Raw genomic sequence first — 15,259 nt, forward strand, 5'->3', positions numbered from 1 at the left:
CAATTTTGGGCAGATTTTATTTTTTTCAGTTCTGCAATTATGAACTTATGAGGGGGATTTTGTTAAAATATTTACCAGTTGGGAGCTCCCAAGCGATCCACAAATTTGTGGAGCGCTTGGGAGCTCGGAAGCTCCCCAAGGCCACGTCAGCCTTAGGAGAGGGGCTTGGGAGGGGTTCAGAGCTTGTTGGAGGGGGGGCTGCCAACTTCCACGGCCACGTCAGCCTTGAGAGCCTCCTTCAGAGCTTGCTGCCCTTGCTCTTAGATGGTAGATCCATCTAGGATACACATAATCTAGACGGTTTTTCTTAGATGGTTATAGTCTGACTATGATAAACCATTATAGACGATATTTCGTCCGCCTAGAATGTGCCATCTAGGATGATCGAATCTCCACTAGTGTAATAGTAGGATATTCTCATTCTTTAACCCAAATCTATTATCTTTTGGTGAGTTTGGCCTTCCGATATCGCCTCTTATTGGCGAAGCAAAGGCAATCCTCAAAGCTCTCCAAATTGCAAAATCAAATGGCTGGAGGAGAATTCACGTTGAATGCAATTCTTTATGCCTTGTTCATATGCTTCATGATGTTATGCATATCCCCCAAGTACCGATTAAGCTGGTTGGTGATAGTTGACAACTGTTCAAAGATTTCGAGGTTATATATGTTCAACAAATTAGGAGATCTGGCAATACATGTGCTCATTGCCTAGCTCAATTTACAATCAGATACAAATGTACCTTTCTCTCAGACTTTTAAGAGGGTCTAGACTAATGTGTAATCAAATTATCTACGAGACAATTTAACTGAGTCCATATTTTGGACTCACTTTCTCTAGGGGGAAAAGGCTCACGTTATTCACGTTTCTAGGCGTTAATGGGCCTTTAACTTAGTACATATGTATCTGATTGTCTAGCTCAATTTACAATCAGATACAATTGTACCTTTCTCTCAAACTTTTCAGAGGGTGGAGACTGTATGTGTAATCAAATTATCTATAAGACAATTTAACTAAGTCCATATTTTGGACTCACTTTCTCTAGGGGAAAAAGGCTCAACATTATTCACGTTTCTAGGCGTTACTGGGCCTTTAACTGAGTACATATGTATCTGATTGCCTAGCTCAATTTACAATCATACAAATGTACCTTTCTCTCAGACTTTTTAGAGGGTCGAGACTGTATGTGTAATCAAATTATCTATGAGACAATTTAACTGAGTCCATATTTTGGACTCACTTTCTCTAGGGGAAAAGGCTCACATTATTCACGTTTCTAGGCATTAATGGGCGTTTAGATCCAAATAAAATTACCCTAGAGGGGGGGTGAATAGGATAATATGCTAATCTAATCCAATATTAATGCTAATTTAAAAACTTATTAATTATTATTATTGCAAAAGAGATATTCAATGAGTTATGAGCAAGTATAATTAATCAAGGGTGAAATAAGATGCAATAGGTGATATAAACAATGGAGCATAAATATAAATGTACGTCAATAACAAACGTAAACAAATGATTGATCACAGGGGTTGGTCCTCTCGACCTACGTCTTCGCTTCACACTCCCGAGGAAAACTTCACTATCTCAACCGGTTTTCAACATTCACCGAAAACGTTCACAATTCATAAAACAATCGATTTTCTAGCTCACTAAAAACTTATACAACACACACACTTGTAATCACACAACACACCTACTAAGTGTTGGCCTCTCATGTGTCACCTTTTCTCAAGTGCTCGGATTTACCACCTCTCCTTAGACTTTACTATCGACGCCACTCCTCTTAGAATCGACCACATCTCTCACCACACACTCCTCTCGGTGTCCTTATGTATCACAATATGTATCTCACAATGATTAAGCACAAATAACTAAACAATATGAGAACTCAATTAAGTTCACACTCTATGTAACACTCACCGCAACCCAAATTATACAATGTATGAAATACTAGAAGCTCAATAGGTTGTGTGTATAAACAAAGAGTATAATGAAAATCAGACTCAAGATAATCTAGCAAATATGTATATGGGAATCAAAATGAAAATAAGCTAGATTAAAGAGGTAGAAAAAATTTCTCTAAACAAAGAGGGATGAAGAAATAAGGTTGAACTCCTCAAAGATGAAATTGAGATCCTCCTCTTTGCGAAACTCTATTCACATAAACAAACACACAAAAACTTTTCTTTAAAACCCTTAAACAAACTTTGCAAAACTTGTTTCTAAACTTTCATTTGTTAGTTCAGAAGTTAGAGAGCATAGGGTATATATAGGATCATAAAACAAATTGTAAAAACCAAGGAAAAAGGCAAAAATCAGAAAGCTGGAAAAACTAGTCGTTACAGGCATCAGTCGACTGATATTAGTATTATTCAACAGTCGACTGATGAACTAATCGTTACAGGCTGTTCATCCGTTATCGGTCAACTTATAGAATCATCAGTCGACTGATAACCTACATCAGTCGACTGATGGTCCATCAGTCGACTGATGGTCCTTCAGTCGACTGATGGTCCTTCAGTCGACTGAGCAGATACATATGCTCTTTCCAACACAGTTCATTAGTCGACTTATCACAGGTGTGAGTCGAATGATAAACCTGCACAGGTAATGTTCATGTATGAAATTAAGTTTTTGAGTGCCTTTAAAAATATCAGATAAATTCCAAAAAATATAAAACTTTGAGAAATGTTTATAACATGAAAATGAACATGTTGCAAAAAAATTCAAATTGCATTTTTCACTTGTGAAAACTCATTGTTTTGCTAAATCGGTCAAAATAGGAAATCTCAAAAACACTTGATTTTGACAAAATGATTTCAAACAAGTTTGAAACTTCTTTTGAATGGATTAATGGACTTTTATAAAAGATGTAAAATAGTTACATTAAGTCATTAATCCGTATACACATTATTTTGCAAACTTACAAAACTATGAGAAAGCAATAAACATGATTTCATTGATTTGTTAAAGCTTGATTTTAATAAAATCATTCCAAGCACATATAAACATGAAACAAATATGTGTGTATATAACTTTATTCATTTGTTTCATATTTATGTGGCTAAACTTCGAAAACGATGTGTGTGTGTAATATTGAGCTTGAAGTATTTACACACAATATATAAACTCCTAAAAGCTAAAGCATTTTACCCAAGCTAAAGATCTTCAATAGGCTCGTCTTGGTTTGCTTTGCGGATGAAGCTTGATCTTGAATATTTGACTTGAATTGTATTCTCTTCATTCCGATTCCGCCAACCTGCTTTGAATATCATCGTTAAGCTCAATTCCATCCAATCTCCAACGTAGATGATCTTTGTGTAGAGTACCTAACAATCAAATATAAACACTTGATAACTTTGTTAGGAATTGTTTGTAAATCATCAAAACTAGATTAGAAATATAAGCTCATAAACATGAGACCTAACAAATACTACCACATTTTTTCATTATCCCTGCCTTAAGTGGCTGTAAAAAAAACTTCATCCCATAAATTAATTTCCATTTCTGGGCCTCAATGGGCTGTAAAGACTGAACATATGGCTATAAAGGGCCAGATAGCTGAAATTAATACCTATCAAATATCCGGCCCATCTTAACTTAACTATAAAAACCTCAATTCTTGCCGGTAGCCGCTCTCTTCAACCCTTGCATCCCTCTTCATCGATTACCCGCCGCGATCATGGTAACTTTTTTTTCTTTGAATTATTTTTGTGATGATGATAATGTTTCTCATTCTAATTCTTTTCGATTTGTTCTTGTTTGATTCGATGTCTAGGTGAAGTATTCGAGAGAACCCAATAACCCTACCAAGTGTAAGTTCAATCCTTTGACTTTACATTTTTTTCTCATTTTATTTATTTATACATGCAGATTAAGACATTGAATTAGTTTTCTTCATGGTTTTTTTATTAGTCGTTTTTTTAGAATTTTTTTTTTGGTTTTAATTTGTTTTGCAGCGTCCAAGGCCATGGGTCGGGCGAATAAATTCGTTCATTTCAGTTTTTGATGCCGTTTATTTCCTCGTCTTTTATTAGTTAGAATTTAGTTCGATATATGCTGTACTATGTAATTTACATGTTTTCACTTCAACTATTGTTCGTCAATGTCTCGCTTTCAACATCATGTTTGAATTAAAACAAATTTACATCAAAATGCTACTTATTTTTGGTTGTCATTACAGCAGCTCGAGAAATATATCCTGTAACTACCATGTTGCAGTTTCCTTTTAGCTGTTTATTTGGAGGATAAAATCTGAAGAGTAGAAATCTATTTAGGTCTTTTAATCTGAGGTGCGAGGAGCGTGTAGGCTATACCAGTAGCGTTCTCATTTTTCATCTAGCGGACGCTTGGTAAATCGAAATGGCGGTGATAATGTGAAAATGATCATTTTTAAGTTATGAGAAACATTTTTTTCTTTAGGCCTGAGCCTGAAGTGTCACGTTCACAATTTTTTTTCCTCGCTGTTTCTAAAGCTTCACTTTCACATTTTTCATAACCTCAATTTAGATTTATGTTTTGAATTGCCAAGTATCCCCTTAGTTCAACAAACCACTCGTGTATGACATTCATGTATATGCATTTGTTATTAGGAACTTACAAATGTCTCCATTTGTATTTACTTAGACACAAAATGAAATCTTTCATCCTTTGTTTTGATAGCGGTTCTTTATTGATCTGTTGGAGGCCCTTGCTTTCAACTAGATGTTGTTCCCATATTTTGATAGTTCATTCAGTCTTGTTGAATGTGTATTAAATACATTTACAGATTACAGATGCATTCTAACACATTATCTATCCCTCATGTATCACGCGCCTATGAAGATGTAGAAATAAGGACGAAGGTTCATGATGTGTATTTTTAGTGGACACATTTTTTTGTTTTACCTTCATATAAGCAAATAATAAGAGCTCAGTTGATGTTTAATTACATACTCATGCTATTATGCATCGATGACAAACGTGGTCTTCATATTGGCATCATAAATGCATATGTAACGAGCCAACGACATATACAAACTACTATCCTGACACATTCCAACGCATAACATGCGTCTTGCCTTGAATGAGCTCAAAGATGGATAATTGGATTAGAGAGGTTTGGTGTTTCATTATAATGGTTTTGTATATATAGAGTATGAATTTGGATATGCAATTCATTACTAGCAATGAAACACTTGAGAGTTGCATTATCTCTTGTCCTAATTTTTCGTATATATATTTATACGCCTCTTGAATTACATATATGACTGTTCAATTCTTAAAAATATTCACAAACAATTGTGAGTTTTGTTACTATGATCATCTATAGATGTGAAACAAACAGCTGCTATTGTGATTAACTATGATAAAGTAGAACACCATGCTGTTAATATTGTTAGGAATTGAACAGTCATATACATGTTTAATTGCATAGAACGCATATAAATTCCATTGTAGCGTGGTACATTTAACAAGGAACACCAAAAATCCAACTCTCTCTCTTTCTCTCTCTCAGCCCTCATGTAAATAAACTTGACTCCTAGGCACCATGTCTTTCAAATCATCTGAACAGTACCCTTGATTCAATAACAGGGTGTTATCATTGTCACCTTGCATCTGCCGGCTACCTTACTATTATCAAAAGTAATATCATGCCTCTTCTACTTTGCTTTCATGAAGTTTGGTGTCTTCCCTGAGACTAAAGTTATAGGTTCTATACGTCATAACCTGAAGAAAAAAACAGGCGCTTGTTTACCTGTGAACAAGCATCTCATAACCTTCAGGAATATCATTCTCATTGTTATTGGGTGAAACGGCTGTTTCCATATCCCTTGATTCGATAACAGGATGTTAGCATATCACTGAGTATCTGCCCACTACCTTACTATTATCAAAAGTAATATCATGCCTCTTCTACTTTGCTTTCATGAAGTTTGGTGTCTTCCCTGGGACTACAATTATAGGTTCTATACATCATAACCTGAAGAAAAAAGCAGGCGCTTGTTTTACTGTGAACAAGCATCTCGTAACCTTCAGGAATATCATTATCATTGTTATTGGGTGAAGCTCTGTAGGCTATTGCCAGTGACAAAAGGTTCAGTAAACAATAAAACATTTAGAACATCAATAATCATATTTTTCTTTTTGAGTATTATGTCTTTCTTTCAACTTTTGTAAATGTTGCTAATAATTTTAATAGCATATAGGTTTAATTCAACTATTCAAGGAAAGAGCAATATAATTAAAATTCATCGTCAATATGGCACTTCGGTACCGAATCACATCTTTAATGTATTGTATCCTTTGTACATAAAAACACAAGAAAAACTGAAAAATCTCTGTCCCTCCCTTCCTCCTTTGCTGAATAATCTTAAGTCCTGGGCATCATACTCTGAATAATCTTAAGTCTGGGGCACCGTGCAATGCTGTATTTTTTTCTTCTTAAAATAATCTGGACACCCTTGACAGCAAAGTAAGAAGATCTTAGCATACTTGACCTTTGGTTTATTGTTATTTCAGTATCTGGTGACTAACTTGCTATTATCAAAAGTAATACCATGCCTCTACTATTGTTTCATAAAACATAGGCATCTGTCCAGGGATCTCTACATTTGTATATTTTGTATGCCATATTGTCATATAACCTGAAGAAAAAAAGCAGGCGTTTGTTTTTCGTGTGAACAAGCATCTCGTATCCTTCAGGAACATCACTCTCATTGTTATTGGGTGAACCTTTATAGGCCTTTGCCATTGACAAAAGGTTCAGTAAATAGTGAAACATTGAGAACCTTATGAATTAAACTTTTCTTTTTTATTACATGTATTTGTGTATGTTAAGAATTGCAAAAATCATGTATGATTACTTAAGAAAGGAGGCATATAAATCCTGGTGCACTCTGAAGCAAAATATCTTAATCGATTATCGCATTTGTGCATATAGCATGAGCGGTACCCGACCCCCTTCCTCCTTTCTGAGCCCCTAATCAGAATAATCTCGGCCATCAAGGACATAATCTCCTTTGTTTTTCTCATGTGTAGATGCATGCCAATTTATATCTCAGCTCACTGACTACCATATTAGCTATCATTTTGGAATCATTTCACTTTCAGTTTTTGTTCTAATAAATGACTTTCCATCACTCTATAATAAAATATAAACTCTTTGAATTCCATTTTTTATTTTGATTTCTTCATCTATACTAATAATTCAGTGTAGTGAGAGATTGCTTTTAAGTTCAATAATTGGTTATGCATATAATTGGCATAGCACGAGATATCTGAACATTTTGTCTGTTGTTTTGTTATTGTTGCTATAGTTCAATCATTAAGTTAAGGAGGAGAATCATCTGTTAATGGTGTAGAGTTAGCTGCATGCTTTGGGGGCCTTGTATATTAGTTAAAAACTACGGTAACACCTGAAGATTCCATTTTACATTTTAAATTTGTGCAAGTGCCTTCTTTACATAGTCCTTATATTTTGGCTTGCTAGTTGCTACATCCTACATATAGTTTGGAACGTAAGACACAATGAACTTATTACTTCCTGTGAATCTACTCATTTTGAGACATTTTGATTCCACTAAACAATTTATAGATTAACAAAATCAGACTCTACATGTAAATTATGGGTTTATTTTTTAAAAGCCATTGTTGGCTTCCTAGGTTACTCAGACATGCATTTTGGATGCCGTGTCCATGTCCGACACGTGTTCGACACTGGCTCTATGAGGACACGCCATGGACACTTGTGGTTCAAAGCAAAACCCGATTTCCCTATTAGGTATATCTTGAACTAGTTTCTTTGGTAATATTGGGTTCAAAACCAATTTGTTTTTGAATCGAAAACTGAAACCCATTACTTAGTTTGAAGAACACCATTCATATTATCCCATGCAATCATTACTAAAATTTTGTTGTTAAACCTTATTCTTAGTTTGATTTAGCTTGATTCTTAATTGCTATAGATAATAGAAAGAAACACACAAATGTTATAGGTATTTTAATTCAGTAATCTAATATAAATTATATATACATATATAACCGTGTCGTTGTATCCTACATTTTACAAATTTGCCGTGTCCCGTGCTCATAACCGTGTCCGTGTCCGCACCCGTATCTGTGCTACCTAGTTGGCTTCGTATTTTGCTTGTTCTTTATGTGCTCATTTCAGTTGCTGTCCTGTGATCAGAATACCCGGAAAACTGCTTTCGCAATCAAGAAGTTGCCTTTGACCAAGGCTAAAAGGTACCTTGAAGATGTTCTTGCTCACAAACAAGCCATCCCATTTCGAAGGTATTGTGGTGGTGTTGGTCGTACAGCTCAAGCTAAGAACCGCCACTCAAATGGCCAAGGGCGTTGGCCGGCGAAATCTGCTCGATTCATTCTTGACTTGCTTAAGAATGCTGAGAGCAATGCAGATGTATGTCTTCTCTTTTCTTGTTCTCATTACACATGCTAATGAATTGTTTTCAGGTTCAAAAATCCACTGTAGCTTGGATTTTTTTGCATGAAATCCCTTGGAATTTTACACATGCCAATGGATTGTTTTCAGGTTCAAAAACCCACTTAAGCTTGGATTTTTTTGCATGAAATCCCTTGGAATTTTAAAATCATAGGAAGGCCTCTTAACCTTTTTGAATTATACTTAACCTCCCTGAAAAATTCTCGTTAACCACATTAATAAGTGGAATACCTCCCCTTTTCTGGAAAGAGTAATATAGACTTTTTAATTGGTAGATAGGGGTAAAAATTGTTCAGGGGGTTGTCTGCAATCTATAAAGCTCATTGGGTTTCACACAAAATCTTCTTTTTAAAATTTTGTGTGCGTGTTTTTTTGGGTTTTGTGTGTGTTTGGGGGGGGGGGGGGTGCTGGCAACATTGTTTTAGATGTCTTTGTTTCTCATTGTCATTCATGCTTTTAGGTGAAAGGTCTAGATGTGGATGCTCTCTTTGTCTCCCACATTCAGGTGAACCAAGCCCAGAAACAGAGGCGTAGAACTTACCGAGCCCATGGACGGATTAATCGTATGCCTCATGCTGTTTTACATTAATCCACCCTTGTACTATCTGTCTCTTTAATATGCTAATGTTAAGTTTATTATGACAGCTTACATGTCATCACCGTGTCACATTGAACTGATTTTGTCGGAGAAGGAAGAAGCAGTTAAGAAGGAGGTAGTTGTTTGTATATCTTTTGTTACGTCACTTGTGTTCTCTGCCAGCAAAGTTGTGTTGAGATGGTTTTCTTCTTTTCAAAAAATTTTAAGAAAGGTGTTCAAAGTTTTTTTTAAGAATGATGCTCATATACACGTATGTCTAAATCAATTGTTACATTATAATAGCAATGCAGGTTACTTTCTTGTATAACAAGAACATGGACAAATTTTCAAAACCGACCCATTTGTGAACTTAGGGGGTGTTTGGTTCAATTTCTATAAATTATAGGAAATGTTTTCCACCCAAAATATGATTTCCTTGTATTTCTTAAAAAAATTATAGGAAAAATTTTGAGAAGTTAAAAAGTAACAATTTTCTTATTTTTTATACTTTGCTTGGTTGGTTCAAAACAAAAAAATGGCTCATAACTTTATAGAAAATGGGTATGGGACGGGTTTTGTTGATTAAATAAGGAAGGTGTCAGATTTCATGTTGATTTCCTCTCATTTTGAGAGGAAATTGTTTTTTGTAAAATTTGGTAGTTTTTGATATTTTATAGAAAATATTTCTATAAATTTTTTGTTGAACCAAACACAATTTATAAAAATCTATAGAAAACTTTTAATTACAAAATTGTCATTGTCAAATATTTTGAGAAAAATTTTCTCAAAAAGTGTGCAACCAAACAACCCCTTAATCTCAAAAAACGACCTCATTCAAACAAAATTGCAAAAACCGACCTGGTTTCAGCATGTCGGTGTTTGAAAAAAAAATTCTGAAACTTCACGGGAGTTGAACTCCCGTGAAGTTTCATAGTTCAAAATTTTTTTTGAACTATGGAACTTCACGGGAGTTGAACTCCCGTGAAGTTTAGCAGATCTACTAAACTTCACGGGAGTTCAACTCCCGTGAAGTTTCGAAATTTTTTTTCAACCGACCTGGTTTCAGCGCTGAGGTTGAAACCAGGTCGGTTTTTGCAATTTTTCTTGAATGGGGATGTTTTTTGGGAATAAAAGTCTAAATTGGTCGGTTTTGAAAATTTATCCACAAGAACATCCAAAAAGTTTCCATTCATTGGGTACATGAATCCTATTATCCCCTTAAGTTTTGTTTAGGGTTATCTCCATGTAGTTAACCGCTATCATATATTTTTTAAATCCTTCCAATCAAGTCGTTATTCAATCACTAGTCCGCACTCCACGCAGTCTTCTCATGCCACCTCTTATTTCATTTCACTTGAAAAATGGTTTCTGCTAATGCTTTCATTTACACTTGAAGTCTGAATGTTCTTAAGATTATTTCGATATCTTTTCCCCCAATGACTCTTCTTCAAAACCCCATTGTGCATGGTTGGGTTTGAAATCAATTGTTAGTTTTTAGTAATTTATTATTGGGTTAATTGTTCATGGAGCCCCTCTAGTGTTGCTGTTTTGAGCAGACCACCACCTGTAGTTTCATATTGTTGCAGAGACATATCCTGGTTTAACTTTTTGTCAGCTTGACTGACTAATTTCGCTCGTGGGGGATACTTGACCAAATTTCGCCGAGGGTAATATAGTCCAACAAATTTAACCCAGGTTTCTATCTTCAACAATGATACTACAAGTGTACTAAGTGAAATACAGTGATACTATGTTAGTTCTATGTGCAGTCAGTCCTTTAATATTTGAACCGTGGCTTGCTCATATTCTTAAACTGTTTTTATTTGTGATATGTGCAGCCTGAAACTCAGTTGGCTACCAGGAAACCAAAGAAAGACCAGGCATTGCACAGCGGTTCTTCTTAAGTGAAAGAGCTTGTATTTTCCGTCACTCTGCCGTAAGAGTCTTTTGGACTTAGTTTTGGGATTCTTAGTTTCGGAGTTAAGTTGTACTTTGTGTTGTGAGGACATATTTCTAGTCAGAATTATTCTCTATTTCTACCTTTGCACTTGGGATATAAACTAGTGACATGTATATGCTTTGTAGGGATATTTGATTACTCTTACCAGAATCAACAAGAAGAGTTTCATGCCCTATGCTTGACTTGAAAACATGGGTGCGTGCCATTTGCTTTGCTTGAGTATCCTTTCGGTTTCTATTCCCTTGTTGAAATTTGAATGTCTGTGAACTTATGATTGAATTGGTATGAATTGATATCGTAATTCAGGCGTAAGAGTTAATTGCAGCAATAGCCTCTTGAGCTTTCACCTAATTGCGAGCAGATCCCTCGTAGTTCTATTGTTTCAGGTGCGGGCGAATAGATCCCTTATTGCGAATAGATTCCTTATAGCTCTATTATGAACTATAATTGCTGGAGTTGGCTCCCTGATTGATTTTGACATGGAGACCTCCTGCGTGCCAAAGAGGAGAAAGAAGCCACCGGACGGTCCATTTTGTTCGCGTTATAGCTTTTGATTGAGCTTGACGTCCAAGCTACCAACTTATGCATCTCATCGTTGCTCCGGCTTGAGCTTGACGTCCAAGTTATCAATATATGTAGTGTCACTGTTTGGTTGCACAATTTGGGGCGTTATTAATTTCTGTCCTTGAGATTTTTATTTGACCTATTTTCTTGAAGAGTAGTGATATCTGTACGAGAGTATACTACTCTCACAAAAAAAAAGTGAGGCTTTTTTTCTTATATAAATTGCAATGAAAGTTTATGAGCTTTGATGGATCTCACTTTTTTGTTTCTAGTAGTACTAGAACAGTACAATTCTTGTAGTCCAATGGGCATTTTGCTTATGTGAATATTTCGTAAGCAAGTTTGAGTTTATGACTCACGGAGATTAAGCACATGGCTTGAGAGCCGTCATGCATTTTCTTATAAAGATGATGGATGATTCTTTCTTGATATTGTTGGGATATGTGTTGTATCTATCATAGTATCGAGTGGGCTTTAAGCCTGGTGAACCTTTTGGATAGTGCTACGGTTTAGCACTATATAAACCTTTCATGTTAGAGGGTTTGAGATGAGAGTAAGAGCTTCGGAGAGAATATGAGATGACAATTATGCATGTTCTCTTGTATTGTTCTCTCTCATACATAGTGACTTTTTTTGTTTTGTTGCTCCGTGGGTATATATCAAACTTGGTCAACCGAACCACGTAAGTCTTGATGTTTTTTCTTCTTGCTCTTGTTGTTTCTATCTTGTGAACTTGTGTTTTGATCTCTGGGTTGGAGATCAAAACTAGGGATCAGCGAATTCCCTAACACATATCGTATGCTCTATAAGTCCTTATGTTACTCCCCATACTTGGATTTTACCATTAAAAACAAACAATTATCATAGTTTGAGTAAATTTCACAAAACATCCTGAACTTTGAGGGACTTTCTTTTTGAGTTGAAATCTTTTTGAACTTTGGAAAATTAGAAAAAATTATCTCAAACCTTCAAACTTTGTACTAGATTCATATGAACTATTGAAAATTCTCGTAAACGGGTAAATAACATTAGCGATAAAGGTCTAAAAGGTTCTTTTTTTTAAATCTTATATCTATCCTTTGTAGTCAAGGATATCATGTACGGAGCACATGACAAGTTTGTTAAACTTCGGCAGTCTTCGGAGTTATGGGGGTCTACCCAAAGCTGTCTATCCACAATTAACCTTTTTGTTATGACAAGTCCTAAAATAAACTAATATTAATCACACCAAAGCCTAAAAATGCCAAGAAGACTAATAACACGTGAATATACGTATTTTGGCTTATAGCTTATGTCCATGGGCAAAGGAAGAGAATAGCTTTATTAAATTGTAAGGAATACAAAGTGAAGGTATCTCAATCATTCAATCCCTAACACACTCCAAAAGCCTAATTCAATCTCTTTAAAACGAAGGAACAAAAGAGCGCCGAATATAACTAATAGGCTTCACAAGAGAACACTATTCTCTGTTTTTCTCGTTGGTGTAAACTGCAGATTGATGGATGCTCTCTATTCTGTGATCTTGTGTTTTATATAGAGCACAAATTAAACTGAGCTTCATAAGGATAGAACACTCCATACGTTGGTTGGACTCTTAAACAAACTCACTCTCTCTCTACGTGAATTCTTAGTCAAATAAGAGTTCAAATAGGAGCTAACTTGTGGCTTTCCTTATCACCAACTTAACTTCCATTAGTCAATAAGAATCGAAAGAGCTCACTTGTGGCTTTCCTTATCACCAACCAACTGCAAGTCCTAGGGGCAATGGGATTGCGTTGATGATCAATTTAATTCCTAATCAAAAGGAACTCACATTGTACAAGCACGGCCAAGTTTAACCAACAGAGAAACAAACTAAAGTTATTGGTTTCAGTCAGTATTTGAGTAACACTTGACACTTCTCTTTTTTCAAACTTCAAATGAGATGCAAGCTGATTCTAGAGATTATGAAATTGTATAGGCTAAACGTTCTGGGAAACAATGAAGCAGACAGTAACAAACACATAAGCTCTCAAGCAACTTGAGATTATCCATGTAAGTATCATGGGCAAACTTCAGTGACACACTGAATTGAATTTCCTCAAGGTCATGCAATATGCCTCCTCACAGTAATTATACATCCACAATTTCATCCCCCAAACCAAAGAAAAGAATAGAAATGCAAAAGACACACAACTTCTTACCATAAAGGGAAAACCATAATCATATCCAAAACTTATTTGTCGGAATCGGGGTAAAGTTTACCTTATATGCAAAAGGATGTGATGCTTTCTGAATAGACGGTGATTGGGAACATATCCATTTCCAAACTAGATTATCAAACAAAGGTCTATCCTCAAATTTATCAATTAACATCAGTGTGGAATATAGAACGTAATGGTTATAGATTAACTTGCACTTTTGATAAGTGTAAAAAAAAATCCTCGGTGTTACATCAAAATTTCAAAATTATGATGAAGGATATAACTTTATACTCTAACATGCCCTACATGCTGAGATATCTATTCTTTTTAATAATCTGCTTTAAACTTGTAGTCAATGGTGCTTTGGTACCATGTCAAGGTTATTGTCATTGTATCAAAACTCCGAAGTGAGAGCTGAGGGGTATAAGTTTATATTGGAGGAGAAATAAGGCCAAATCTAGAGTTGATGAGCCTTAAACAGAAGTTAGGAATCAATTTTAACCCAAAAGCTATAGCTATCAAGTAGTGACCCAAACTCCTATTTAAACACATCACTCTTTCTTATCTTATCCGAGGTGTGACTATACTCACATATTAATCACTTCAACAACTCTCCCTTAATTTGTGAGTATAGTTCAATTCAACTATAATTCAATCTTCCATGGAATTCACTAAGTTTTGCACCACTTCATCGTGGGCTAATCAATTCACAAACTTTTGCACCAATTCACTCGTGAGCTAACCAGACCATGCATTCAACACATAACTATCAAACATCCGTAGGAACTTCCGCTACTTCACTCATGGTGGCTAACTAGACTATATCACTCCTACAGGCATCCTTGGATCCTCCCGACACATTCAGGCTTCACATTGAAGACATCAAAGATCCTTTGTTTTTTAATTACGTGAACCATGACCTTAGCTCTGATACCAATGTTGAGGGAGAAATCGGGCCCAATCTAGAGTTGATGGACCTTAAACAGAAGTTAGGAATCAATTTTAACCCAAAAGCTATAGCTATCAGGTATTGACCCAAAACTCCTATTTAAACTCATCATTCTTTCTTATCTTATCCGACGTAGGACTATACTAACATATTAATCACCTCAACAGTTTATACTTTGGAAGTAACTAATAATTATGGGTAATATGTATATCTGGTAAAAGGGAAAAAAACTGCACAATTCTAGAGCTATAAGGAAAGAAGATTTTTACCATAATTTCTTTACTGTATGCTTAGGATATCAGAAATACCACTCCAAATCCACATTGAATACATCTGATATACTATTTAAATAGTTTTAGAATAATTTTGATTTAAATTCACACGTTTACTTTAGTGTTTTAAGGTGTTTTATGACACAAACAAGCATGTTATCATAGCTAGGCAATTTTATAAGCTGTATTTCCACATATGAAGCTATGTATGTAGAAAAGTGTACTCATCATAACGTAACCCAAGCTAGATAGGACTCAATTTCGCTTATAAGATTGAGTATAAACTGTGTAAAGTTAAGGAGAGACT

At 35.3% G+C, this 15,259-nt stretch overlaps 1 protein-coding gene across 1 annotated transcript; it reads left to right on the forward strand.

Moving 5' to 3' along the window:
- Positions 3,672-11,208, forward strand: LOC109844182 (60S ribosomal protein L17-like). Its single transcript, XM_020413143.1, has 8 exons — positions 3,672-3,689; positions 3,783-3,819; positions 3,964-4,005; positions 5,101-5,102; positions 8,175-8,405; positions 8,908-9,010; positions 9,093-9,160; positions 10,863-11,208. The coding sequence occupies exons 1-8, from the start codon at positions 3,687-3,689 to the stop codon at positions 10,926-10,928; spliced, it is 552 nt and encodes a 183-aa protein (XP_020268732.1). The 5' UTR covers positions 3,672-3,686; the 3' UTR covers positions 10,929-11,208.

The sequence above is a fragment of the Asparagus officinalis genome, chromosome 6, assembly GCF_001876935.1.
Source record: "Asparagus officinalis chromosome 6, Aspof.V1, whole genome shotgun sequence".
NCBI classification, from domain to species: Eukaryota; Viridiplantae; Streptophyta; class Magnoliopsida; order Asparagales; family Asparagaceae; genus Asparagus; species Asparagus officinalis.

Bases quoted from the DNA above. Each gene is read 5' to 3' on its own strand.
- LOC109844182 (XM_020413143.1), top strand. The intron at 9,011-9,092 runs GTATGCCTCATG...TTATTATGACAG, and splicing joins AGCCCATGGACGGATTAATC to CTTACATGTCATCACCGTGT. The intron at 9,161-10,862 runs GTAGTTGTTTGT...TGATATGTGCAG, and splicing joins AAGAAGCAGTTAAGAAGGAG to CCTGAAACTCAGTTGGCTAC.